The 26,802-nt window shown below is 33.0% G+C and overlaps 1 protein-coding gene across 1 annotated transcript in view; it reads left to right on the forward strand.

Annotated features, from left to right (window-relative positions):
* LOC127698929 (uncharacterized) overlaps nucleotides 1–26,802 on the forward strand; it is a 500,671-nt gene that overhangs the window by 369,468 nt on the left and 104,401 nt on the right. Inside the window, exon 23 of the mRNA XM_052202662.1 lies at nucleotides 20,912–21,126. Coding sequence (XP_052058622.1) covers nucleotides 20,912–21,126 — 215 coding nt within the window. The remainder of the gene's footprint in view (nucleotides 1–20,911; nucleotides 21,127–26,802) is intronic.

Here is a 26,802-nt window from a genome sequence, read left to right on the forward strand (position 1 = left end):
ATGATATTTGGTGTGCAGTTGAAGATTATTTGGCCCTGCCCCCTCAGTCATGGTCTATTGACTGAAACTTTTTCTTAGTTTAAGTGTATTAGTTTGTGATTAGGTCAGTTCAAGGGGAACCATTAGTGGTAGGCCAATGTTAATTGGTTTGCAGTTGTATAAGCATTAGCACATTTCATTTCAAGGAGAATATTTGGCCCCGCCCCTCAGTCATGGTCTATTGACTTTTAAACTTTTGCTTAGTTTAAATGTATTAGTTTGTGATTAGATCAGTTTAAGATGAACCGCTAATATCTCGCCGACATTGATATTTGATATGCAAATTTATTGCCATTTGCAAGTCTCGTTTCTATTGAGATTATATAGCCCCACCCCCTTATCATGGTTCATTGACTTTGAAACTTTTACAAAGTTTACAAGTTAATGTTTGTGTTTAGGTTTGTTTAAAGGGAACGACTTATGATAAGTCAATGGTATTTGGTATGCAGATGTATTAGCATTGGCACATCTCATTTCCATGGAGATTGTTTAGCCATGTACCTTCAGTCATGGTTCATTGACTTTGAATATTTGCATAACTTACATGTTAAAGTATTGCTATTTTAATTTCAACATTTGCATTATCAAAATTACAAAAATGCGAGACATATCTCTGTGTTAACAGTTTATGTTAAAACTTGACAATTAGGGTCATTGTTTTATTTCTATGCAAGTCAGAAACTTGTAATCTGTTTTAATTCTTAGAATTTTCATATCGTAATATATATATATTGAATTAGTCTCATTTACAAGTTTAAATCAACGCATTTAGATACGGTTTAATCTCTCCAACATTAATATATCAGACAGCACCCCTAGGTTAGGCGTTATAATCAATTAAAAAGATGTATATCACTGAATCTGACATCAGCATAATTTAAAGAAATTTTTTGAAGACTTTAACAAACCGTTTATTTATATAGTTAAATCTAAGGATTGAACTTCTTTTTGAAAAGTTGGTCTTCGATGGTTTGTCTCCTCTTTGGTCATATAGCTACCTTAATGTTTATACATCCTTCTTTCAACTTTTGTCTTGCGCGTTTTTTATGAAAGTGAATCAAGTAAAGGGCTCCGGACGCACCATATTAATATAGTTTTGTTTTTGTTTTGCAATTGGTTTAACATTTATTACTATTATGTCAGACCTTGATATATATAAAAGTCATTTCGAATCCTAAAATCAGCTGATTGATCAGAGGGCAAAGGAGCAATTTAGTTTAATTTTTAGCTCACCTGGCCCGAAGGGCCAAGTGAGCTTTTCTCATCACTTGGCGTCCGTCGTCCGTCGTCCGTCGTCGTCCGGCGTCGTCCGTCGTCGGCGTTAACTTTTTACATTTTGAACTTCTTCTAGAGAACCATTGAATGGAATGAAACCAAACATGGCATGAATGTTCCTTATGAGGTGCTGACCAAGTGTTGTTACTTTGTAGCCGATCCATCATCCAAGATGGCCGCCAGCGGGGGACTTAGTTTAAGATAGGACCCTATGGGAAATGCATACAAATGACTTCTTTTAGAGAACCACTGAATGGAATAAAACTAAACATGGCATGAATGTTCCTTATGAGGTGCTGACCATGTGTTGTAACTTTGTAGCCGATCCATCATCCAAGATGGCCGCCATCGGGGAACTTAGTTTAACATAGGACCCTATGGGAAATACATACAAATGTCTTCTTTAAGAGAACCACTGAATGGAATGAAACCAAACATGGCATGAATGTTCCTTATGAGGTGGTGACCAAGTGTTGTTACTTTGTAGCCGATCCATCATCCAAGATGGCCGCCAGCGGGGGACTTAGTTTAACATAGGACCCTATGGGAAATACATAAAAATGTATTCTTTTAGAGAACCACTGAATGGAATGGAACCAAACATGGCATGAATGTTCCTTATGAGATGTTGACCAAGTGTTCTTACTTTGCAGTCGGTCCATCATCCAAGATGGCCGCCAGCGGGGGACTTAGTTTAACATAGGACCCTATGGGAAATACATACAAATGTCTTCTTTTAGAGAACCACTGAATTGAATGAAACCAAACATGGCATGAATGTTCCTTATGAGGTGCTGACCAAGTGTTGTTACTTTGCAGTCGGTCCATCATCCAAGATGGCCGACAGCAGGGGACTTAGTTTAACAAAGGACCTATGGGAAATACATACAAATGTCTTCTTTTAGAGAACCACTGAATGGAATAAAACCAAACATGGCATGAATCTTCCTTATGAGATACTGACCAAGTATTGTTATTTTGTAGCCGATCCATCATCCAAGATGGCCGCCAGCGGGGGACTTAGTTTTACATAGGACCCTTTGGGAAATACATAAAAATGTTTTCTTTAAGAGAACCAATAAATGGAATGGAACCAAACATGGCATGAATGTTCCTTATGAGATGTTGACCAAGTGTTGTTACTTTGCAGCCGATCCATCATCCAAGATGGCCGACAGCGGGGGACTTAGTTTATCATAGGACCCTATGGGAAATACATACAATTGTCTTCTTTTAGAGAACCACTGAATGGAATTGAACCAAACATGGCATGAATGTTCCTTATGAGTTGCTGACCAAGTGTTGTTACTTTGCAGTCGATCCATCATCCAAGATGGCCGCTAGGGGGGGCTTAGTTTAACATAAGACCCTACGGGAAATACATACAAATGTCTTCTTTTGGAGTACCACTGAATGGAATGAAACCAAACAGGGCATGAATGTTCCTTATGAAGTGCTGACCAAGTGTTGCTACTTTGTTGCCGATTTACTGTTCAAGATGGCCACCAGGATATTTTATTAAATAACTGGACCAATATTAATCAAAATTTGGCCTCAATCATTATTTGGGTATCTGTTATGATTTTTATCTATCTTTACATGATTTCTAAAACCAAAGCAGAGTCAGGTGAGCGACACAGGCTCTGGAGCCTCTAGTTTATTATTGCACGTGATAAGAAAAGTTAAATTTTCAAAACTTGTATAACATTTAAAAATATTATTTATAAAAACAAACCGAGACCTGGCAAGTGCTAAGAAAATAAATGCTAATATGACAAACTAAAATTTTGGTTTTCAAGGTTTATTTTTATATACAACACCTGCATTTTGTTCTTAAACTTTTTGTAGTTTCTTTGATATATGATGACACTTAAAATACGCTTGCCTACCTGTAAGCAGACATAGTTAAAGTCGATAAGATGACCTTCACATATTTTACTGAAGATAAGAGACATGATTAAATGATAACATTTCATTATTTTTGCATAAATCTTCTTTCGTTTATGATTATTAAGTATGTTTGAACATTGTCAATGACTCATTTTTATGTCAAATGTGTATTTTATGAAAATAAGACAACTTCTCTCACAGCCTGTTACTTAAGTAAATTTTATAAAGTCTTATCATAGTAAGGTTGAAACGAAACGATTCATCTGACTTAATTTATTTTTCAGCAAATATGAGATGCTTACAAATGTATCTACTTTGTACTTTTCAGGTGTTAAACCAAGCATGTGGTTTAATGTCTCGGACTCTTATATACTCATATTTATAACATAAATGGTACCATTTTTTATGCAGAAATATTCATTTTATTTATACTGGTTTTTTTTATTAAGAATGTACCTTTATCCAAGATCTGGTTGTTCTAGCAACAATATCCTGTGAGGGTTGATTGTACAATCTTTTTTTTATATTTTGAGTATCGAGGTTATTTAATGAAGGTTATCCAGAATCACTTGTTATCTGCTCTGACGTTAGAGTTAAAGCAATTATTTCGGCTCCGCATCTCGCAGAGTGTTATTCCAAAGCACCAATCTCAGTAACCAGAGTTTTGAGCTTTGTTTAAACGATCATTTATTTGTATTCAAACTTTTGAGTATGTAAATTACTTTATAATATTAATTAACTACTAATTCGTAGATTGTAACTCCCTCAGGTAAAGATGACTTTGGACTAATTTGGCTGTTATGTTTTTAAAAGTTTTTTTTTGGTGACTGTGGTCTTTAACATTATATTTATTTTGTTTACATACTAAAGCTCATGAATGTCAACATCATAAAAACTATAATACGTGTCTTGACAGAAATCGGTATCATTGGTATATTTCGCACAGGGAGTTTACAGAATGAAGAAATACGAATTGGAGTTATTTCTCCTGGTCGCGATGTTGGAGGGCAAACTGATTTTATTTTTAGACTAACCAAATTAAAATATGCGGTACAAACAGGTTTGTCAAGATATTCTAATACAAAGATCGTTCGGATGAACTAATGAAGGGTCAAACAAATGAAGTCTGATCTGAAAACATCTTTTTTCTAAATTCTAGTGGTCAGCTGTATGAAAAGTTGAATTTGGTTGATTTATAAATAAATTTGTGTACTTTTACCTCCCATGTGTCGGCAAAGGGAGTAAATTTTACTCAAATTACATCAATCGAAAATTATCTGTATTTTGTTATGGTTTCTCTTTGCAACATAATCGAAATAATTATTTCTTTTAAATGGAGTATAACATTTGTTTTTAGCCTTTTACGTATACGCCAAACATTCACAGAAATTGAAGTGTCACTTTTTAAAAACTCCCCGAGGGTATCACCAGCCCAGTAGTCTGCACTGCTTTGATGGCATGAATTATCATTGATATGGTCATATTTATAAGTTAACTGTTTACAAAACTTAACATTTTTCGAAATACTAAGGTCTCCTATCCGAGAAATCGATAACCTTTCTCCTCTCTTTAAGCTGTATTTGGCAAACCTTTCGGCTCTCTTTAAGCTGTATTTGGCAAAACCTTTCGGAATTTTGGGTCCTCAATGCTCTTCAACTTTATTTGGCCTGTTTAACTTTTTTATTCGAGTGTCACTAATGAGTTTTACATAAGTTATTTGTTGTTTTTTTAAATTATAAACTGCACAAAAACTTTGAATCGTTCCTAAATAAATCTGTTTATAAAAATATTTAATTTCGCTGTTTACGTTTGTTTCCCCGCGGAATAATTTAGGTTTTTTTTTTCATATTAGATTTTCATTCTATTTTATTAAGTTTATGTTATTCATTACCTTGGATTGCATCTAGTTTGTCCTTTAAATTTTTAGCATACTGATAACTCTTATAACACCAGTTACTTTCATTCTTCACATGCATCGTAGCTAATACAGGTAGAAAATAGAATATTAGAAAAGGTCATTTCAATGATAATAGAAATAATAAAAGTTTACTTCCTCATATTTGGTGTCTTAAACCGATGTAAAAAGTATTTCATATATTTTACATTTCATGAAGGTTACTGACATAGATTTAAGATATTATTATTTAAGGCATACAATCAAGTTTAGATGGTATTGTATATTAGGGCAGTGACAAATCTAGAAAAAAAGTGGCTCATATCAAAAACTTAGAGGACCGACTAACCTTATAGCTGAAAATCTTACTAAGCAAACATTTTGCTACCATTTTAGCGCTGTCGTTGAGCTTTCCCATGGTACATACTTTTGTAAAAGCGATATAGGTTGCATTTCTGTAAATATAGACAATGCAATTTCCCATAAGAACTCCCTTTACGGCTAAAACTGTGCCACTTTTACTCTGAAGTTTCGTAAAAAATTATAACCTAGAATAGAAAGTTGATATGCACTTCATTTTTATTCAAAGGTCAAAACATAGGGCTTGTGCGGCATATTTTCAACATTTATATGCCCCGAACTTCTAAGAGTTTAAACTAAAACTAAAATTCTGCCCCTCCCTTCACTTTATGTCTTACTCAGAATTCAATTCCACCGCCTACCATGTGCATTTATACTGGTAACATTTCCAAGTTATGTCTCCATTAGATGAAACATAGAGATCATATTTGGGAACCAGTACGTATTCAAAACAAAATATCTATGAATATTATACATCTCCCCAAAAGAGGCGTGGTTTATGAAACAGCTGTATTTACAAAGTGAAACCTATACTTACATTTATTCAAATAGAAAACTCTTCTTGAAAAACACTTTTTCTCACAACAATACTTATTTATCAGAATCATAGCTTTAAAGAAATTACTGTATATACTCTAACTTTTCTTTGACACTACATTTTATACCCCCTCCCCTGTTTCCATTTTTAAAGAATTTGAAAACAAGACCCTAATTATTGTCAGCTTACCCTATGTGCATGTTTTCTGACATGAAATGTATAAAACCTGTTTGAAACTATCCTGATAACAAATTGAAAGCATTTCAGAATACTATAAATGTAAAGTTTAGTAATTAATCATTCCAACATTTAAGATTATATAAAATATCCAATCCTGCCTCTGTCACCAGTCCACATCTAACTGTATGCCTATTTATCAATAAAAGTTTACTATTTCTGCATCAAATGGTCAGTTTAGAAATCGTGTCCCAACAATGCCATCTTTATCCATATATCTAACATAATTTAGCTTATATTTGAACTAGAAGTGTTTAAACATAGCCATATTTGCAAAAGTTGTATGTATGAAGTCACCAGTCTGATGTATGCAGTCACTAAGTTTTATAAATTGACTGCTTACATCTGTTTTTTGCATACTTTCTAAGCACAGTTATTGTTTTCTTTACAAAAGACCTTTATAATAATAAAATCATAGAATTTACAGGTTAAATTATCTGTTTTATGACCAAGGGGGTAGGCATTTTTCTCTATTTTTGCCCCTGGGGCCTCAAATTTGCCAAATAATTCTGCTGTTTCTGAGAATATGGAATATTTAGTACATATTTAGGATAGAACACACTATTGTTAGTTTTATTGAGGTATTTTTGTATTTTTGTATTTCTAGTTTTTTTTTATGCCGCGGTCACAAATAAACACATTCAGGTATTACAGCTTACTTTTGGGTTATCGACAGGACAAAAACACCCCAGCAACACTATTCATCAAGGATCTATGAGTTTTAATGACTGCGAAGAGTAAATATAAGCACTTCTAAACAATTTAAATGACAAATATGCATATATTATGAATTTACTTTGCACAAGTGAGAGGTTTAGCGCTATAAAACCAGGTTCAATCCACCATTTTCTACATTTGAAAATGCCTGTACCAAGTCAGGAATATGACAGTTGTTGTCCATTCGTTTGATGTGTTTTGTCATTTGATTTTGCCATGTGATTAGGGACTTTCCGATTGAATTTTCCTCGGAGTTCAGTATTTTTGTGATTTTACTTTTTGCATTCAGGGCTTTAAGTAAACTATTCATACTGAAAACTGTGAATTTATGCTGAGTCATCATAGTTAAGGCCCAGGGTTTTCTCAATTTTCATGAAATATATATAAAACTTTATATTTGGGTTAATTTCATTCAAATCTCTGAGATAAACCAAATTTGGTAAAATTCTATATGTTCTCTTTTTTCACCCAATATAGGTTGCATTTCTGTAAATATAGACAATGCAATTTCCCATACAAACACCCTTTACGGCTAAAACTGTGCCACTTTTACTATGAAGTTTGGTAAAAAATTATATCCTAGAATGGAAAGTTGATATGCACTACTTTTTTATTCAAAGGTCAAAACAAAGGGCTGTGCGGCATATTTTCAACATGTATATGCCCTGAACTTCTAAGAGTTTAAACTTATACTAAAATTCTGCACTACACCTCCCTTCACTTTATGTCTTACTCAGTATTAAATTCCACCACCTACCATGTGCATTTATAATGGTAAAATTCCCAAGTTATGTCTCTATGAGATGAAACAGAGATCATATCTGGGAACCAGTACGTATTCGAAACAAAATATCTATGAATATTATATATCTCCCCAAAAGAGGCGTGGTTTATGAAACAGCTGTATTTACAAAGTTCAACCTATAAGGTGTAACTTTCCAATTTCTATTTTATTTTTCGTTATCTTACACAGGAATGGGTTTTCTTAATCCCCCAGTGATGATTACAGCAATAATTTGCTATGAACTGAGACAACAATGTATCAGCTTTCATTTAACATCATCAAAATAATACGAAATAATGGGACGATCTACGAATACATTTGTCGTTTTTTCAATCTTACAGTCTGTCAAAGTATATACAATTTCGTACATTTTGCATCCATTGTAGAATGGTTTGGACAATAGTTATTTAATGAATGTAATCATGCTGTATAAGATATTACAGTGTAAACAAAACAAAACTTCATACAAAATTATGAATTCTTGGAGCCTGTTCTGTCAATTGAAATAGAGTAAGAATAATAGATACACAATAATTCTACTAAGTAGTAAGTAGTCAATTTTGACGAAAAACAGCAAACAGTAAATGCTCTAACGATTATATATATATATTGGTTATAAGACGCTGATATGTCATTAACGTGTGCCATGTCAAACATTGATGAATGGTGGTTCGACGCCGGTTACGTTTTTGAATAAAAACCTGTTTATGACCAAAGCAAATATACAAGTATTTGACCAGTTGCTCGCGCTCTAACAGGATGAGACGAAGACGTCTTCGGCCTTCGACATTGGCCAAAAGACAACAAATACAAGACGTTGAACCAAAATCCATACAGGTATCAAAATTTGTCAAATCTTCCTGATTCAGGTATTGACACACCCGTTGAATCGAAACGACGATTAATCCTTATTCTGTATAATCAAGAGGCATGGCTAAATATGTACATAGTTTTCGAGATAAGCTCAGGGTGAAGTCGGCATAATCTAAATATGTTCTTTGTTGAAACAACTCCATCCGAGGCAACATTCAGACATTACATTCTTCGAGAAATTCTGGATGAACGCTGATATTGCAAAAGCACCACTCTTTGTAATATTGATGGAGCATAAGGGATAGTTCTTTAGTTTAAAGATATTTTAAAGGTCAATTATCACCTGACTCTTTACAAGACCTTGTTTGCACATTCAAAGAAATTACTGTTTGTAGAAAATCTTGTGTATTCTACAAACAAAAACCGTCACGCACAATCATTTGTTTTTTTCAGGGCGATAATGATAATAGAAACCATCTAACTCATCAAACTATTTTAAAGATTACAACGATGAGGATGATTCAATGTTTAATAGTTCGTTCATGTTTTTCACTCTCAATGGCCTACGAATTGATGTTGGTGAGCTGGAGAGAAAGCTCTCTTTCTCCTTCACTCTCTATAGAAAAAAAACTAACAGTAGTCGACATGATTTGTGGGTTTTCAATCCAAGTTAAGACTCTTTTTTTTCTACTATCGTACAAGAGTTTTATACTTTTTAGTATTGACACCGATACATTTTTATCTCAATAAATCAGTATTCTTCTCAAATTAACCTGCATTTGAATGTTCAAGTGTTACAGCAAGATTACATAGACGGCTACATTTTTACTACATCGTGTCGAATTTTTAGCTCACCGGGGCCCGAAGGACCCCATGTGAGCTTATGCCATCACTTGGCGTCCGTCGTCGTCCGTCGTCTGTCGTCGTCGTCTGTCGTCGTCCGTCGTCGTAAACTATTTCAAAAATCTTCTCCTCTGAAACTACTGGGCCAAATACCTTCAAACTTTAACTAAATGTTCCTTAGGGTATCTAGTTTATAAATTGTATCCGAAGTTTTGATCCATCGAAAAACATGGCCGCCATGGCTAAAAATAGAACATTGGGGTCAAATGCAGTTTTTGGCTTATATCTCAAAAACTAAAGCTTTTAGAGCAAATCTGACCTGGAATGAAATTGTTCAATTGGTCAAGATCTATCAGCTCTGAAATTTTCAGACGAATCGAACAGCCCATTGTTGGGTTGCTGCCACCGAATTGGTAGTTTTAACAAAATTTTGAAGTTTTTTGTTATTATTTTGAATATTATTATAGATATATATAAACTGTACGCAGCAATAATGTTCAGCAAAGTAAGATCTACAAAAAAGTTAATATGACCATAATTGTCAATTGACCCCTTAATGAGTTATTGCCCTTTAAAGACAATTTTACACAATTTGTTCATCAAGTTTGCTAACATTTAAAAATCTTCTCCTCTGAAACTACTGGGCCAATTACCTTCAAACTTTAACTAAATGTTCCTTAGGGTATCTTGTTTATAAATTGTATCCGAAGTTTGTATCCATCGACAAACATGGCCGCCATGGCTAAAAATAGAGCATAGGGGTCAAATGCAGTTTTTGGCTTATATCTCAAAAACTAAAGCTTTTAGAGCAAATGTGACGGGGTAAAATTGTTTAATTGGTCAAGATATATCTGCCCTGAAATTTTCAGACGAATCGAACAACCCATTGTTGGGTTGCTGCCACCGAATTGGTAGTTTTTACAAAATTTTGCAGTTTTTTGTTATTATTTTGAATATTATTATAGATATATATAAACTGTTAGCAGCAATAATATTCAGCAAAGTAAGATCTACAAAAAAGTTAATATGACCATAATTGTCAATTGACCCCTTAAGGAGTTATTGCCCTTTAAAGACAATTTTACACAATTTGTTCATCAAGTTTGCTAACATTTAAAAATTTTCTCCTCTGAAATACAGGTGAGCGATTCAGGCTCTTGAGAGCCTCTTGTTTCATATATCTGTTCATCGTCATCTCGTAAATTATTTGTTAATCCAACACTTATCGAGCTTTCAAATCGATTTAAATCAAGAATTTACTAAATATGCCATCCCTGTGCCGTTTTTTAAGTTTTAGATATGTAATTTTTCTTGTACTAAAATTTAAAATGGAAAAGGGAATGTTTCAAAGAGACAACAACCCGACCAAAGAGCAGAAAACAGCCCAAGGCCACCAATGGGTCTTCAACACAGCGATAAAACTTCCGCACCCGGAGGCGGGATTCAGTTGGCCCCTAAACAATAACGTATAATAGTTAAGTGAAAATGGACGTCACACTAAACTCCGAAACATATAAATGAGCAAAATTTAAAAAAAAAAATAGAAGACTAACAAAGGCCAGAGGTTCCTGACTTGGGACAGGCGCAAAAATGCGGGGGAGTTAAACATGTTTTGTGAGATCTCAAGCCCCCCCCCCCCCCTCCCTAATACCTCTAGCTAATGTGGAATAAACCAACTCTTAGCAATACGCACAGTAAAACTCAGTTTATAAGAAGTCAGAGTCCGATGTTAGAATAGATAACAGAAGAAACTAAGCAAAATGTGTGATCAACATAAATAAACAAAGGACTACTAGCAGTTACTGACATGCCAGCTCCAGACCTCAATTAAACTGATTGAAAGATTATGTCTTTATCATATGAAATCAAGTACAATCCCTTCCGTTAGGGGTTTAGTATCATATCATCATACAATATACGAGAATTGACTTAGTTACAAAAATCATGCATGATTATATATATTTTGCTTTTACACATTAAGACTATTATTATGGTTTCAATTTTCAACTTTTTATTCATTGGGTATAAACCAAACTTTCCAGAAAATTATATATACATGTATGTTTTCAAATAGGTATTACTGTCCATCTAAATCTAAGGTTAATTTAAACAACATTTCTAGAGCTTGATTCCATTGAATATTTTGTTAGTTACTTATCATGAAGGATTTTTGAGAAATTGTCAAAAATGTCAAAATATTTTGAAAAGTCCCCCTTTTGACCTATGGCCACGATTAAAAATAAACTGCACCAACATTTAAGCAATATTCAACAGGCTTCATTCGGAGGTCATTATAATTATCTTTGATATAAGTCTAAAACCAGCAGTTGGGTACGTCGGTCCATACAATTTTTAGTAATATATATCCTGTCATCGATGTACATACAACGTGATTGGATTAAATGTTACATGTGTACATCTTACTTGGCAATTCCGGAAATTAGTACTCTTATAAGTCTTGAATCAGTAGCAGTCACGAAACTTATTCCTACTATGTTTAGGATCTCCCAACTAAAAGAGTGGCGAAAGATACCAAACAGAGATTCAACATCCTATTTACTCTACATTGCTTGTCAGTATTTCATTGGACTGTGACAAATATTTTCTTCTTTACTCCGTGCGCTTTATCGTCGCGTATATAAAAAAAAAAGTCAATGTAGATTTATACAAATGCGATGATTTTATAAGCCAGGGCATTGGTAAAGCTATTCTTAAATGCCTTCGTACGAATGTTATTAAAGGATTTTAATTAATCCCATACGATAAAGTATGTTTTCTCTCAAATCAAAATGAGTCGTCCTCGAAGTCGACGGCAAACATTTAATTCTAACAATTAAAAATTGCTTTATTTCTTTTTTAATCAAATACTGTCTTTCTGCTTAGTAAAGTTAGGAATCGATGGTGGATAGAGGATTCACACAGGAAATGCCTACTCTTACGTACCTTGTGTCAAACTATCTAATTAATTCTAGTTAATGAAATACGAACTGTTATGTTGTACCTGTTTATCTAAACTCGAAGTATATTTTTTCGAAAAAAGGACTTTATTTTAATTATGAGAAATTCATGCACTGTTAAACAAATGAATGTACTCATGTGATTTTCATATGTACATTGCAAGCAGGTCTTTTTATCCTTTTATGTCTACCACAATGAAAATTGTTGGCATGTATTCAAATATATGTGTTGTCTTAATGAACACCTGTTGATACACTGCAGGTGTGAATCTTTAGCCACGAGGCATTTACATTCATAGTTCATAATAGTCATTAACTATTTCATTCATGGTTACTTTCTACTACTCAAAGGGAATGTGACGTCTTCAAATCATTCATATCATGTTTTAACCTGAACAAATGTACTTATTTCTCTTTGTTTTACGTAAGGCTATAATTATTATTTGTGTTCTTTTATCATAACGTCTTTTAAAGATTTATCTTAAATATTTGACTAGGACTTCATTGACTAGCCTGTCTCGGGAAGTAGTTACTTTAAAATCAAGAATATCATTAGTACAGCTAACTATATGAGAAGTGTCTACCATTTTTTCCTCTTTTTTGTGTTCTTTCTTTCCATGCTAGGAATATTCCAATTTTCTTTGTTTAGTCAGCCAATCAGAGGACGACCACTTGATAATCTAAGGGAGGATTTTGGAAATGGATATTCTAGCCTGACAAAAACTTATAGAAATAACCTTGTCCAAAACAGGATAAAAATGAATATTTTGCACAACAAATTAAAGAAAATAAATGTGTTCATATGGAAAAATAATAAGCGAGACTCGCAAAAGGTGAAAACTAATATTCCGTCAGAAAACATCCTTATGCGGTCACATCATCAAATAAGTATGACAGAACTTAAACAATGCAGTACATCATACACTATGCCTGAATAAAAGGCGATTTATAGTATACCGTTCATAAAATTCTCTTGACCTCTATATATTGTTAAAATTATTGACACTGACGAAGGCTATTTGTTTAGCCGAAATATTTGCCAACTGCATATAACTTTTTTCATAGCATCTTTTACAAACAGGACACACAGTCAAAATAGTCAACAATTCCGTCTTTTGGTGTGCTATACCTGTTGCAACTTTTCTGTTTTGCAGAAAACATAAAAATAAATCCAGGACCTTTATTGCTTGGTGTTGTAAAGTGCAGTTTTGAAAGTGCGATTTGAATACACCGTGTGCATTCTACAAAAATCCATCCGCCTAGCCCTCTTAGAAAAAACCTAACGAATCCTTGCCTCATATCTTGACTTACATCTAGAAATTGACAATGAGGGTCGGTTGAAAACAAAACTTTACGACAAAAGAGATGATTTCAGCTTCCCAATTGTGAACTTTCCATTTCTATGTAGCAACATTCCAGCAGCGCCTGCATACGGAGTATATATCTCCCAATTGATACGATATTCCCGGGCTTGTGTTTCCTATCATGATTTCCTTGATAGAGGATTGCTGCTCACAAGGAAGCTAATAAACCAAGAGTTCCAAATAGTGAAGTTGAGGTCATCCCTTCGTAAATTTTACGGACGCCATCACGAGTTGGTTGACCGTTATGGAATAACCGTTTCACAGATGATATCGGATATGTTCCTTATGTCTTAACTACAATACCCTTCCCTTTTCACGAATGTGACTTACCGAATTAGACTATTTACCGGATTTGCAATAACATAAGCAACTCGACGGGTGCCACATGTGGAGCAGGATCTGCTTACCCTTCCAGAGCACCTGAGATCACCCCCAGTTTTTGGTGGGGTTCGTGTTGCTTAGTCTTTAGTTTTCTATGTTGTGTCATCTGTACTATTATTTGTCTGTTTGTCTTTTTATTTTTGGCCATGACGTTGTCAGTTTGTTTTCGATCTATGAGTTTGACTGTCCCTCTGGTATCTTTCGTCCCTCTTTTAAACGGAATGGTTGACTAGAGTTTGATCAAAGACTCAAATCCTTTGGTTATAAGATCAAGTTCAACGATAAACCTGCAAAAGTTGAGAGGGATATGATTATTTGTTAGAGAATCTGTCGCATCACTGGTATTTGGTACTAATACATTTATAAAGTCGTTACCGACACAAAAGTCATGTTTTTCTCAAATTAGGGACACCAATTTCGATTTGGTCTCAATGGTTTATGCTTGTTTTTAGAAATACATCAGTTTTTTTTTTATAAATTTGCCTTTTGTTCTTTAATAAAACACCATTTAAACAGTTTAAATATTGGTAATTACATTTTAATCGATGTTGGAGAAATAGGGTTTACGAAGGAAGTCGAAAAGAGGAATGCTTTGTACAGAATTCTTTGATTTTTTTTTTTGGAAGTTCGTCATTCTCAAAAAGAATGAATTGTTTCTAAATAAAAAAATACATATTCCCAAAAATCATCATGATCATTCCTCGAATAATAGTTTAACATCTCAGACCATATGTGGATCGTAGTTACGTAACTTAAATGCGCTGTGCTATTCAAATGACGTTCCTTAAAACGCTTAATTGACAATTTCTGGCAATACTTGCCAGCAAACTGTATCATTGTGCTTCTTCCAAATATTAAATGTAAATTATGTTGTTTTTTTTTTTCATATTGTTGATTTCGAGTCCGTGTTGATTTATTTTATTAGAAATTCGTTTGGTTGACTTAAGGAATATAAAGTTCTATATTTGACCTTTCTTAAGAACAACATAGGATAAACTCGTCATAGATACCAGGATTACAATTGTGTACGCAATACGCGCGTTCCGTCGACAAAATCTCATCAGTGACGCTGGAATGAAAAAATGAAAAATAAAAACATCTCGTTTCCATGGAGATTATTTGGCCCTGCCCCCTCAGTCATGGTCTATTGACTTTGAAACTTATACATAGTTTACAAGTTGATGTTTGTGTTTAGGTTTGTTTAAAGGGAACAACTTATGATAAGTCAATGGTATTTGGTATGCAGTTGTATTAGAATTGGCACATCTCATTTCCATGGAAATTGTTTAGCCATGTACCTTCAGTCATGGTTCATTGACTTTGAATATTTGCATAACTTACATGTTTAAGTATTGCTATTTTAAATTCAACATTTGCATTATCAAAATTACAAAAATGTGAGATATATCTCTGTGCTAACAGTTTATTATTATAGCTCATATTTGCCTGAATATTGTTAATGTTATATGTCAGACGTAGGGTAATTAAAAATGTAATTGTAATTAGCTGTAATTAATTATAATTTTGAAAGTGATTCAATGTAATGTGTAATTGAACATATTTTCAATTACATGTAATTGAAAGTAATTATTTACATTGCCTTTTGCCATGTAATTATGAATTACATTTCAATTACTTTCAATTACATTTAGATATTTGCTGGGACATTTTAAACAATTTTGGCTTTTCTGATGCAATCACACATCATGCACTTGTAAATTGTATTTTTCCTATAATTAGATTGAGCTTGGCACCTTTTTTAATACTTTATAAACATTTTAATGTGTTGAAAAAATAAAAAACATTCCTTAATGCTTCATTAATCATTGTAGGATTAATATAATTTTTGATATTTGAATGTAGTTCATTAATTAATTTTTACACATGTATACATAAAAAATCTAAAAATTAAAAACAATACCAATTTATTGCCATGATTGGTATATAATTTGTAAATATGTTGTTCTAAACATTAACAATAATCTTAGCCTCAGGATATTTCTTTCACTTAACTAATTTTGAAAATAGACAATGGACAATACTTTATTATTAAACCTCAGACACATAGGTGTACAAGAGGACATCATATAAACACATAAACACATTTGTATATTCAATACATTTACACTAAACATAATGATGAATGCATGGTAAAGTACAGCAAAATGTCAATTTACAAATTACCATAACATTCAACTCGAAAAGTATAAGAATGTCATGAATGTCCCTTGATTAAAATAGCAAAAGGCAATTTAAAAAATCTCAGTTTACATTTTTAGTAGAAACTAAAAAATATTAAGAAAATCATTTGTAAGAATAAAAAATATATTCATTTGTATCTATATGATATATAATTTTATAAAAAAATTGTTTCCATAAAAATAAGAAATGTAATAAAATAATCAGTATTGAAAAGAAGCTTGTACAAATGTTTTCACTGTTGAATAGTCCATGTTTGAAAGTTTTATTCTAGCGTGTTGTCATTTTTATGTTTTTATCCTATAAGATATGGCTCTGACATGTCTTTGTCCAAAAGTAATTGAATTGTAATTAATTACATTGGTAATGTAATTGCAATGTAATTAATTACATTTACATTTGAAAACCAATGTAATTGTGATGTTATTAATTATATTTAAAATCAATGTAATTGAAATGTAATTAATTACTTCGGCATGTAATTGACCCCAGGTCTGTTATATGTCAAATGCTATGATTGATAATGCTCTCCGAAATAAAACAGGACCAACATGTATTAAATTTGAAGTTATATTTATATTTTTTTAACCTGTCGGATATCTAAATATATACGTAAGCCGTATGGAACTATCAGTTCCGAGCATGAATTTATAAATACACAAACAATGGAATAAGTTCAAAATCACTTGATATATGTTAAAAACTTCAAATGTACGGTCGTTTTACGCCAAATGTGTTAAGTAAGAGAAAGTAAGAGGATTCGGAAACGATAATCCACTTGCGACTAGCTTGTTTATAATGGTTTGCGAATCCACTACTTCTTTTTTATCACTAATACTTAAAGAGCTTTCCTAAACCGGATTATCGGTTTTTACTCAAATACAATTCATTTAAAATGAACTTAAATCTTTCATTCATAACAGAGGTGAAAAGTATCCTAAACAACTTCAGATCATTATTGCTAATTTTTTTTAAAGTTGTCTGATTATTGTGGATTCCCTTTTTTCTCTTTCACAGTACATTATATCAAGAAGCCAACTTATTAACGAATGCCTTGCCTTCAAATAATATTGAAATATTGTTTAAGCAGGCGTCACACTGTCCCGAAAGTGGCACCAGATGGCCATACGAATATGGAATTTTGAATTTCGCCTGAAGATGGTTCCGAACTTGTTCAAAAGCCAATCATCAGCCGAAGCAAGTACGATGCCTTCAGAATGTTACAGGATGGCACCCGAACCACACACGAAGTCAACACAAAGATGTGAATTTTTATTACGATGTTAATACGCAGGACAAACGAAGGCAACATGATTGAGAATACGATGCGTTCGAACTTGGTCACGAAGGCTTCACGAGACCTCCTGATGGTATAAAACCTTCGGCAGGCCGTGGGAAATTTCATTTAATTACCTAATGTTTTGGTCCTTTATCCTTACTTAACAAGTTATCCTAATTTCTATATCAAAGTAATTTTCAATTTCTAAAAACAAAATTTCAAAAACAAGGTTAAGTAGTGACCCAGGTATATTCTAATTTGCCTCCTATCCTGGATTCCAGTGTTTCTTACCCTCTCATGGTAAACATCCAGGAGATCTTTGTCATTTCTCCATGCCCTTGGGATGACATTCTGGTTCTGGTCCTCCAAGTACATCAGGTTTTTGTCGATGGCTGGGTATCTCTGTCTTATGAGATTGTGAAGGGTCAGACAAGATGAGATGATTTTTCTGTGTGTCTCTGACCTCTGCAGATTAATGGTACTCAACAAAACTCGGAACTTGTGTGCCAGAATACCAAATGCATTTTCCATGCATCCCTTCATCAATCCAAAGAAACTTGAAGTCTGCGTCGATCAGGGTTATGAGAACAATGTTTAAGAAGCCCTTATAGTTACTGTACACAGAGCCAGTATTCCAAGGACAGGTGACCGACACATGCTTGCCATCCAGAAGCACCACAGCAGTGTGGAAACTTCTCAATTTCTTCTCAAACTGCTTAGTTGAAATAGGACACTATATCACCTCGACATCAAACTCGGCTTTGATGACATCGCAGATATCATTGATAATAAGGGAGATTGTGTTTGGAGCAACTCTGAAGTTGAGGGACAGGTTTGGGTAATTGTCACCGCAGATCAGGTGTCGTAGAGTGATCGACAGCTTGAGACGAGGAGGGAGCGACTGTCTGTATCATGTGTCCTTCTCTATGCTGGCTTGTACCCTTCACAGAACCTCATCGTAGACGCCTCTGGGAATTCTTGTGTAGTTGTAGAAGGCTTTCTCATCTTTTGTCTTCAGCTTCTTTAACAGAGTGCTATAGTGGTCATAGAGTTCTCTTCTTTTGTCAGACAGTAATTTTCTGACCCGCATAGACCTCAGTTTCCTCCATCGCGTTTTTCCCTGTACTGGAATATAAAAAGAAAAACAAGATGAGGAAATAGTCGAATATTAGAAAGGCAAATAGCAAGATATGACAAAGATATGCTGCCTTCTTTTTCCGGATAGTCTAATTATCAAAGTATGCCATACTGGAGGAACTTAACTGTGAATAATGTGAATGAAGCTTTGGGAGTTACACACGCCTCCATTCTGAAGAGTTGCTCATGACTGCCTGAGGAAGATGCTCTGAGGTCGGCCTTTTATATGTCCATGTTACTATGACACATGTGAAACGATTGAGCTACTCAAATTCGACTGTCTGCGCAGACACCGTGGTCTCATCTCGATGTTATCGTACTATAAAACGATGGCTACACGACGGCATTGATGAGCTTCACGTTGTCGTGTGGCTTTCCTAAGACAATAGGGCAGTTTCTTGTTACCTTCGTAATGTCTTCGTGAGGCGAAAATGCCCAATGGCACCGATGATCACACGAAGTAAAGACGAAGATAACAAGATTTGAAAATGCTCTCACGATGGCCTTACGAAGGGCAACATGGACATACGAATTCAACACGAAAATGAACCTTTGCAAGGTCTTTTGGAAATTTTTCAGGCCAAAGATTTTGCCACCGCTCACGAAGATTTTGCCGTAGCCTGAAAACTCAACCAGTAGTCATACGATGGCTTACGATGTTCGTAAAAACATCGGGCCATTCGTGGGGGTATTCTTAAGCTATCGTATGACCGCCTGTTGAGTTTTCAGGCTCTGACAGCTACTTCGTTCTTTGTATGTCAATACTTTACCTCAAAGGCTTGGTCGGTGCTATGGCAGGACAGAATGATCCAGTAATTATTACCACAAAGCAGTAACAGTAAAATCAATACATAGACACTAATATGGTGGTGATAAACAAATTGATTGTAACTTAACGCTAAATGTATATGGTGTAATAAATTTGATTTCTGAAATTTTGATTGAAAATTCATTTAAGGATGTACTTAGTTGAAATTAAAAAAATCAAGAATTTAAAATTGATACTATAAGTCGGAAGAGCATAAGTTAATGAACAAAATAAGCTAAAAATATTGATAGGTCATGGAGCTCCTTTTCGAGATATTTGATTTTTAAAATATGGCTGGAAAAGGTTGACTCGGACTTTTACCTTATATTTGCATTGGTATTATTTGGGTCTCAAATCAAAAGAAAAAAAATCAAGAATCTGCTTAAATTTTGGTAAATGACCTTTTATGAGCTATTAAGTCTTATATGAAAAGATAAATGTGTGTTATGGGGCAAAATATTTTACCTTGTATCGTATGGAAAAAACCATGGAGTCCGAACATCTGACACAAATTCCAAAACCTCACCTAAGTACATCCTTAATATAGAAATTATATTAACTTGTAAAAGTAAGAATAAAGTTAGAAAAATTAGGTAATTAAATTAAATTTTCCACGATCGGCCGAAGGTTTTATGCCATTAGGAGGTCTCGTGACGCTTTCGTGACCACGTTCGAACGCATCGTACTCTCAAAACGACATCGTATAGCCATCGTGTTGCCTGCGTGTGTCCTGCGTATAAACATTGTAATAAAAATTCACATCTTTCGTGTATGGTTCCAGTGCCATCGTGCGACCTTCTGTAGGCATCGTACTTACTTCGGCTGATGATTGGCTGTGAACTAAGCTCAGGACCATGTTCGCACGAAATTCAACATTCCATATTCGTATGGCCATCTGGTGTCAATTTCAGGACAGTGTTACGCCTGCATTAACACATTTTGCATACAATGAATAGTAAAATAATCAATCTTATGAATACTTTTTATTCAGTAGCTATATTTGCTTTTTATCGCAATGAAAGTGTGTGTATAATTTTGTGAGCAGGAGCGTGCAGTACATTTACTTTTTTATTATCAAGTGTTTGAGTTCTAGACTTTCAATGGATTGATTTAGAGTTTGTTATATTTAAAAGACAGTTATTTTATTATTGAAGACCCCAATGTAATTTCTAGATGTATTTTAATTTCTTTTGTGCCATTGTGTTGTCTGCCCAACTCGTTTATATTTATTTCTGTTCATAGTGTATATGTTAGACAGTCGCTAAGTCAGTCAAAAATAAAGATTTCGATTTTTTATTGATTATCTTAAGATGATTCAGTAAGGTGTATTAGCCTGCCCAATATCCTCATTTCCAAAAATAAAACCACTTTATGAATGTATTTTGTTTTTTTTAAGGAGTTTTTATCAAGTAAAGGTTTTGTGCACAGGGATTTAGCAGCAAGAAATGTTCTGGTTGGAAATGACAAAATCATTAAAATTGGAGACTTTGGTTTGACTCGTTTTGTATTCAACGATCAAGTTTACATCAACAGAAATGGAGGAAAATTTCCGCTCAAATGGATGGCAATAGAGTCTATAGAATTCCTGAGATTTTCGGCCCAGAGTGACGTGTAAGTAAAATAGCATTAGTTATAGTAATATCCCAATAAATAAATAAATAAATAAATAAATAATCTTTATTTCAAGAGGATAATCCCATTAGTTAAAACTAATCTTCCTGAGAGTCCTCAAAATAATAATAACATATTTATAAGTACATACAATATTATAATGATATATTATACACAATATACAATTGTATCTAGATAATAATGAAAAAGCATATTAATTTGCACAATTGATGAAAAATTTGTAACATTTTGTTTTAAAAGATACAAGTGTATTACTCATTTTTATTTCATTTGGTAAACTGTTCCATATTTGAGAACCTGAATATGTAAATGTTTTCTTTAAACAGTTTGTTTTTGGTTTCGGAAGATTTAATAGTTTTTCATCAGCCGAACGTAAATTATAATTCTGATTACCAATAAAATGAAAGTTTTCTTGTAAATAGTTAGGAACCATATCATTTAATGATTTAAATACAAGTATTGCCTTTTGATATTGAATGCGTTTTTCCACATTTAACCAGTTTAAACTATTAAGCAACAAACTGGATGATGTCATTATGTCAGCTTCTACTATAACCCTAGCAGATTTCTTTAATAACCTATTAAGTTTATTTATTCCACTTTCATAGCAACTTCCCCATATATTGCAACAATAATCAAACAATGGCAGAATATAAGCATTAAAATAAATAATACGTATATGCATAGGTAAATATTTTCTTATCTTTTGTAATAAATTGATTCTATTTGATATTGTACATGACATTTTATCTATTTGCTCATTCCAATTTAGGTTTTTGTCGATATATAAACCGAGAAGTTTTTCACAATCTACATTCTCTATTTGTTCATCTGAAATTTTGATATCTAAACTGTTCCCAGTTGAATAAAGCCTCTGTTTTGAACCAATAATCATTGATTTACACTTTTTGGCATTTAGTTTCATACAATTTTGCGAACACCAGTTTTCAATTACATGAATATCATTTTGAAGGTTAGCAGTTAACTGAAGTACATTATTACCTTTACTATGTAATGTAGAATCATCTGCATATAAATCTATTAATGATTTTTTTATGTTCAGTGGTAAATCATTGATATATAAAATAAATAACAGAGGGCCAAGGATAGAGCCTTGTGGTACACCAGTTTTTATGCATTTTAGTATTAGACATGACGTTATTGACCTTAACTTGTTGACTTCGTTCAAACAAGTATGACTCAAACCAGTCTAGTGTACAGTTTGAAACATTATAATATTCAAGCTTTTTTAATAAAATAATATGATTAACCAGATCAAAAGCTTTCTTTAAATCTAAAAATATAACTCCGTTTATTTCTCCATTATCTATATTTGCTAACCATTCATCTACTAATTTAGTAAGTGCAGTTGTGCACGAATGTTTAGGTCTGAAACCTGACTGTGTAGTATTAAGAAGGTCATTACTATTTAAATATATATACAAACTATCAGCTATATGTCGTTCTATGATTTTGGAGAGACAAGGCAAAACTCCTATTGGTCTATAATTATCAGGATTACAAGCATCGCCACTTTTAAAAATTGGGCAAACTCTTGCAGTTTTAAAAATACTTGGAAATTTACCACATTTGATGCTTAGATTAAATAAATATGTTAAAGCTGGTGCAATGACATCGCTGCACATACTCAAAATATTTGGTCCAACATGATCTAAACCAGTTGCTTTAGACTTGTCAAGTTTTTTTAAATACATTTTTACATCTAAAATACTCATTTCTGGTATAATGAATTTTTCACTACCCTTTTGTAACTTTGATTTCACAAATTTGTTGAGTACATCGAAACTTGGACCTTCATCATTATTACATAATTTGTTATCAACTATACCTTCAGCAATATTTGTGAAATGCACATTAAATGTATTTGCTATATCAACATCATTTTGAATTACACTATTTTTATATTCCAAATGCGTGATATTATTATGTAATTTTTTGGGATTTAGACTTTTGACATACTTCCAGATAGTTTTACTATCTTTACAATTTGAGATAGCATTTTGGAAATAATTTTTCTTTGCCTGTTCTACTAAAAATGTGACCTTATTACGCCAAATTTTATAATTATATATATCCCCAATTCTATGAAAATAATCTCTTTGGTGTCTAGCGCTATTAATATCAGAAGTCAACCACTCTGGTTGTTGAGTATTTTTCACCCTTTTAATTTTCTTAGGAGCATGCTTGTCTAGGGCTCAGAAATAGATTATACCAATAATTAGCTGCTTCATCAACATCTCCAATCGATTCAATGAGATGAAAAGGAGTATTTGTTAAATTTTCAATAAATTTATTTTTATCAAATTGTTTGAATGATCTATATTCTATGGACAAATGCTCCATTTTTGATATTTTTGGGTTAAGTTTTCTTGTTACGCAAACAGGATAATGATCACTGACAGCATAACTAGGCACATTTACTTCTGTAATATGGTCTACATCGGTAGTATAAATATGGTCTATAGTAGTTACACATTTATCTGTTACTCTTGTGGGTTTATGTACAATTTGTTGTAAACCATACAAATTAATACAGTCCTTCCATTTTTGATTTCCGACAACTGTATGATCTATATGTGAATAGTTTATATTGAAATCTCCTAAAAGTATAATTTCTTTATTTTCTGCTGACGCTTTTTCTATTTCTTTTTCAACTGAATCAATCCAAGATTGCAATGAACTCGGTGGACGATAAAAAATGCCTATTAAAATAGAGTTTGTGTTTGGAAAAATAATTTCAATCCATAAAGATTCAATACTACCTATTTCTAAATCGATTCTTCTCTGGTGACATACACTATTTCGTATGTACGCAATCACTCCTCCGCCATCATTAATAGCGTTTCTATCTTTTCTTTCTATTTTGTAACCTTCAATTTGTAATGTTTCGGTACCAATTTCATCATTTAAAAATGTTTCTACCATACCAAATATATCAAATAATTGTTCATATTTTAATAGGAATTTTATTTCTTTAATTTTGGGTTGTAAATGTTGAATATTTAAACAACCTAGTTTAAACCTTTATATTATCTTCATCTGATATATCTTTTACTTATTTACAAGTTTCTGTCATTCTGTGCGTTTGTCAAAATCGAAATTCTTACTATTTTGTTTACTATTGTGAAATTATTTAAAATTTGATCTTGAATGTTGTATGGTGTTAGCGGTTTGCAAATCTGCAATACATTCAATTCTTGATGGCTGCTTCTCTGGGTGTAAAAACGGTTTGCATATACTTTCGTGTTGTTTTATAATGAGGTCAGGTAGAAAGTTTATAGTTTAGAAACTAATGACATCTATATAACAGTTAATGGGCTAAACAATTGCTCAATAAAGAAACTGGGCTTATAATTGGGTACGTCCTGTGGCGCTCGAATCAAAACAGTTGTAAGGCCATATCAATGACGAAGTTAAAGAGAACTAAAATTCAACATCTTCTGATGAGTAACAGTGTCTGTCTTAGGCTTAGATGTGCATATAATAGACCAAGGCGGAGATCCAGAATAGGAGTGCCAAGTAAAGACACATCGGGTGCTCACCAATCCTAAATTTCCCCCTGAAATCTATTAATAGATCAAGTAATTATAGCTTCTTGTTTTGTTCATTTAAGTATACACATTTTAACATCTGAATGTATATCAACAAAACACATAAACATTTTTGGAAAAAAATGCAACTACACGCTGAAAGAACGATTTCACAGGTAAGCTTAAAAACCTACATCTAATTCGGGTGTATGACGATAAGGGGTATTACCCAGAGGGAGGCGGGAATCTTTACAAAATATATTAGCCACTTAATATATTTAGGGGGTCGTTTTTAACTATTTTGGAAGGTTTCAAAATTTGGAATTTAAGAAGTTATTTTGTAAATATTTTTTATTTTTTTTTGGCGAACTTATTTAAGTCCCACGACAGCCTTGATTAAGGTCATAGTTTGAAAAAAAATCCCAAGAGTCAAAATTAAGGATCCCTTAAACGGGTCTTACGTATGATTCGCAGATTCGTCAAGCGTACGTATCTTTTGTCAAATTGTAAGAAAGCTTTGATACGACTGAGATCTCTATTCTGGCGGTAAGAAAAACCATAGTGGAATATTTCAATATTTTTTCAACTTTCACTTTTTCCATATAAGGGGAAATAACTCAGATAACACTACTTTTACAGAGTAAGGTGTAGGGAATTCACATTTTTGTTTTGTGGCAAGAAAACGAGTTTTGTGACCCTAATGTTAATTTTATTTTCTGAAAGCACATTATAACATTTATCTTCTCATAATGTACCTTCAAATTTTATCGTGTAGTTTTCTTTCTATCACACAGAGTTTGCATGTACAATCTATGGAAGCCGGATGCGGCTAATTTCGTGTTTTCGCGTTGTCGCCTTTGTATTATAAAAGGCGAAAACGCGAAATCTAATTCATTTAGCGCTAACGCAATTTTCCTTTCGCGTTCTCGAGATTTGGCTGTCACTGTCCACTACTGTCAATCATCTCGTATCTTCGATCTTATTGCATAATGATTAACAATTTGAAGAGAACCTGACTGGATAATATTATTTTTCAGTTATATTCGTTGTAACAACCAGTACGTATACTAACGAATGTAAACCAGTGTTGTTTTATTTTTGTTTTATAATGTATGTTAATATTGTTTATCATTGTGTGTTGGTAGATTGATTATCTTTCACTCATGTACCGGTAATATTGTATCTAGAGAGCCTTTTTGAAAATTGTTTAAATCGGAATTGGTTACTCTCTTTGAAAAAAGATATTATCATAACTATTATTATGATCAGTATTGAACTTATCAGTAATGATAACCGGTAGCACTTGACGACTTTTTAACCGGATTTTCGAAGGTGGACTGATCGAAATTTCAACATTAAAAAGTTATACGATAAACATTTACTTCAAAGCTATTGTGAAACTACCTATTCTGGATGTGGCGTGAATCAGATGTGGATACTAAAAAATTCCAAAGATCTTTTAGAGTACAAACAAGCTAAGACTCTTTCATCTTGCAATAGTATTAAAACATTTGACTTTTGTACACATTACACAAGTATTCCCCATTCAAAACTAAAAGACCTATTAAAAGAGTTGGTCCTGCTTTGTTTCATAAAAAAGAATGGCCAATTTAGATACAAGTATGTTGTCTTATAATGGAATAAATCCTTCTTTAAAAAAATCACTCTGATTCAAACAAACAAAAAACTGACATTACCAAGATGCTTAATTTTTTTTTATTGACATCATATTTGTTACGTTTGGAGGACGTGTTTTTCAACAAACAATTGGTATTCCCATGGAAACCAACTTTGCTCCTTGCCGACTTGTTCATTTGTTCATATGAGGCTGACTTCATACAGGAACTTATTAGGAAGAAAGGAAAGAAGTAGCAGTAGCCTTTTACTTTACTTTACTTTCCGCTATATATGCCAACATTTTGAAATTTAGATATAAAAGTGTATGAAAAATGTTGGCATAGGTTGAATAATTTGTAACAGATTTACTTTTATAAAAACATAAATTAATTAAGGGCTAATCAATTTACAACCAGTTTAAACCTTGCGTTTAAGTGTACTCAATACCTTTAGTGAAAATTTAGGTAATTGTATGTGTTGAGGATCT

The sequence above is a fragment of the Mytilus californianus genome, unplaced genomic scaffold (assembly GCF_021869535.1).
Source record: "Mytilus californianus isolate M0D057914Y unplaced genomic scaffold, xbMytCali1.0.p SCAF_4, whole genome shotgun sequence".
Lineage (NCBI taxonomy): Eukaryota > Metazoa > Mollusca > Bivalvia > Mytilida > Mytilidae > Mytilus > Mytilus californianus.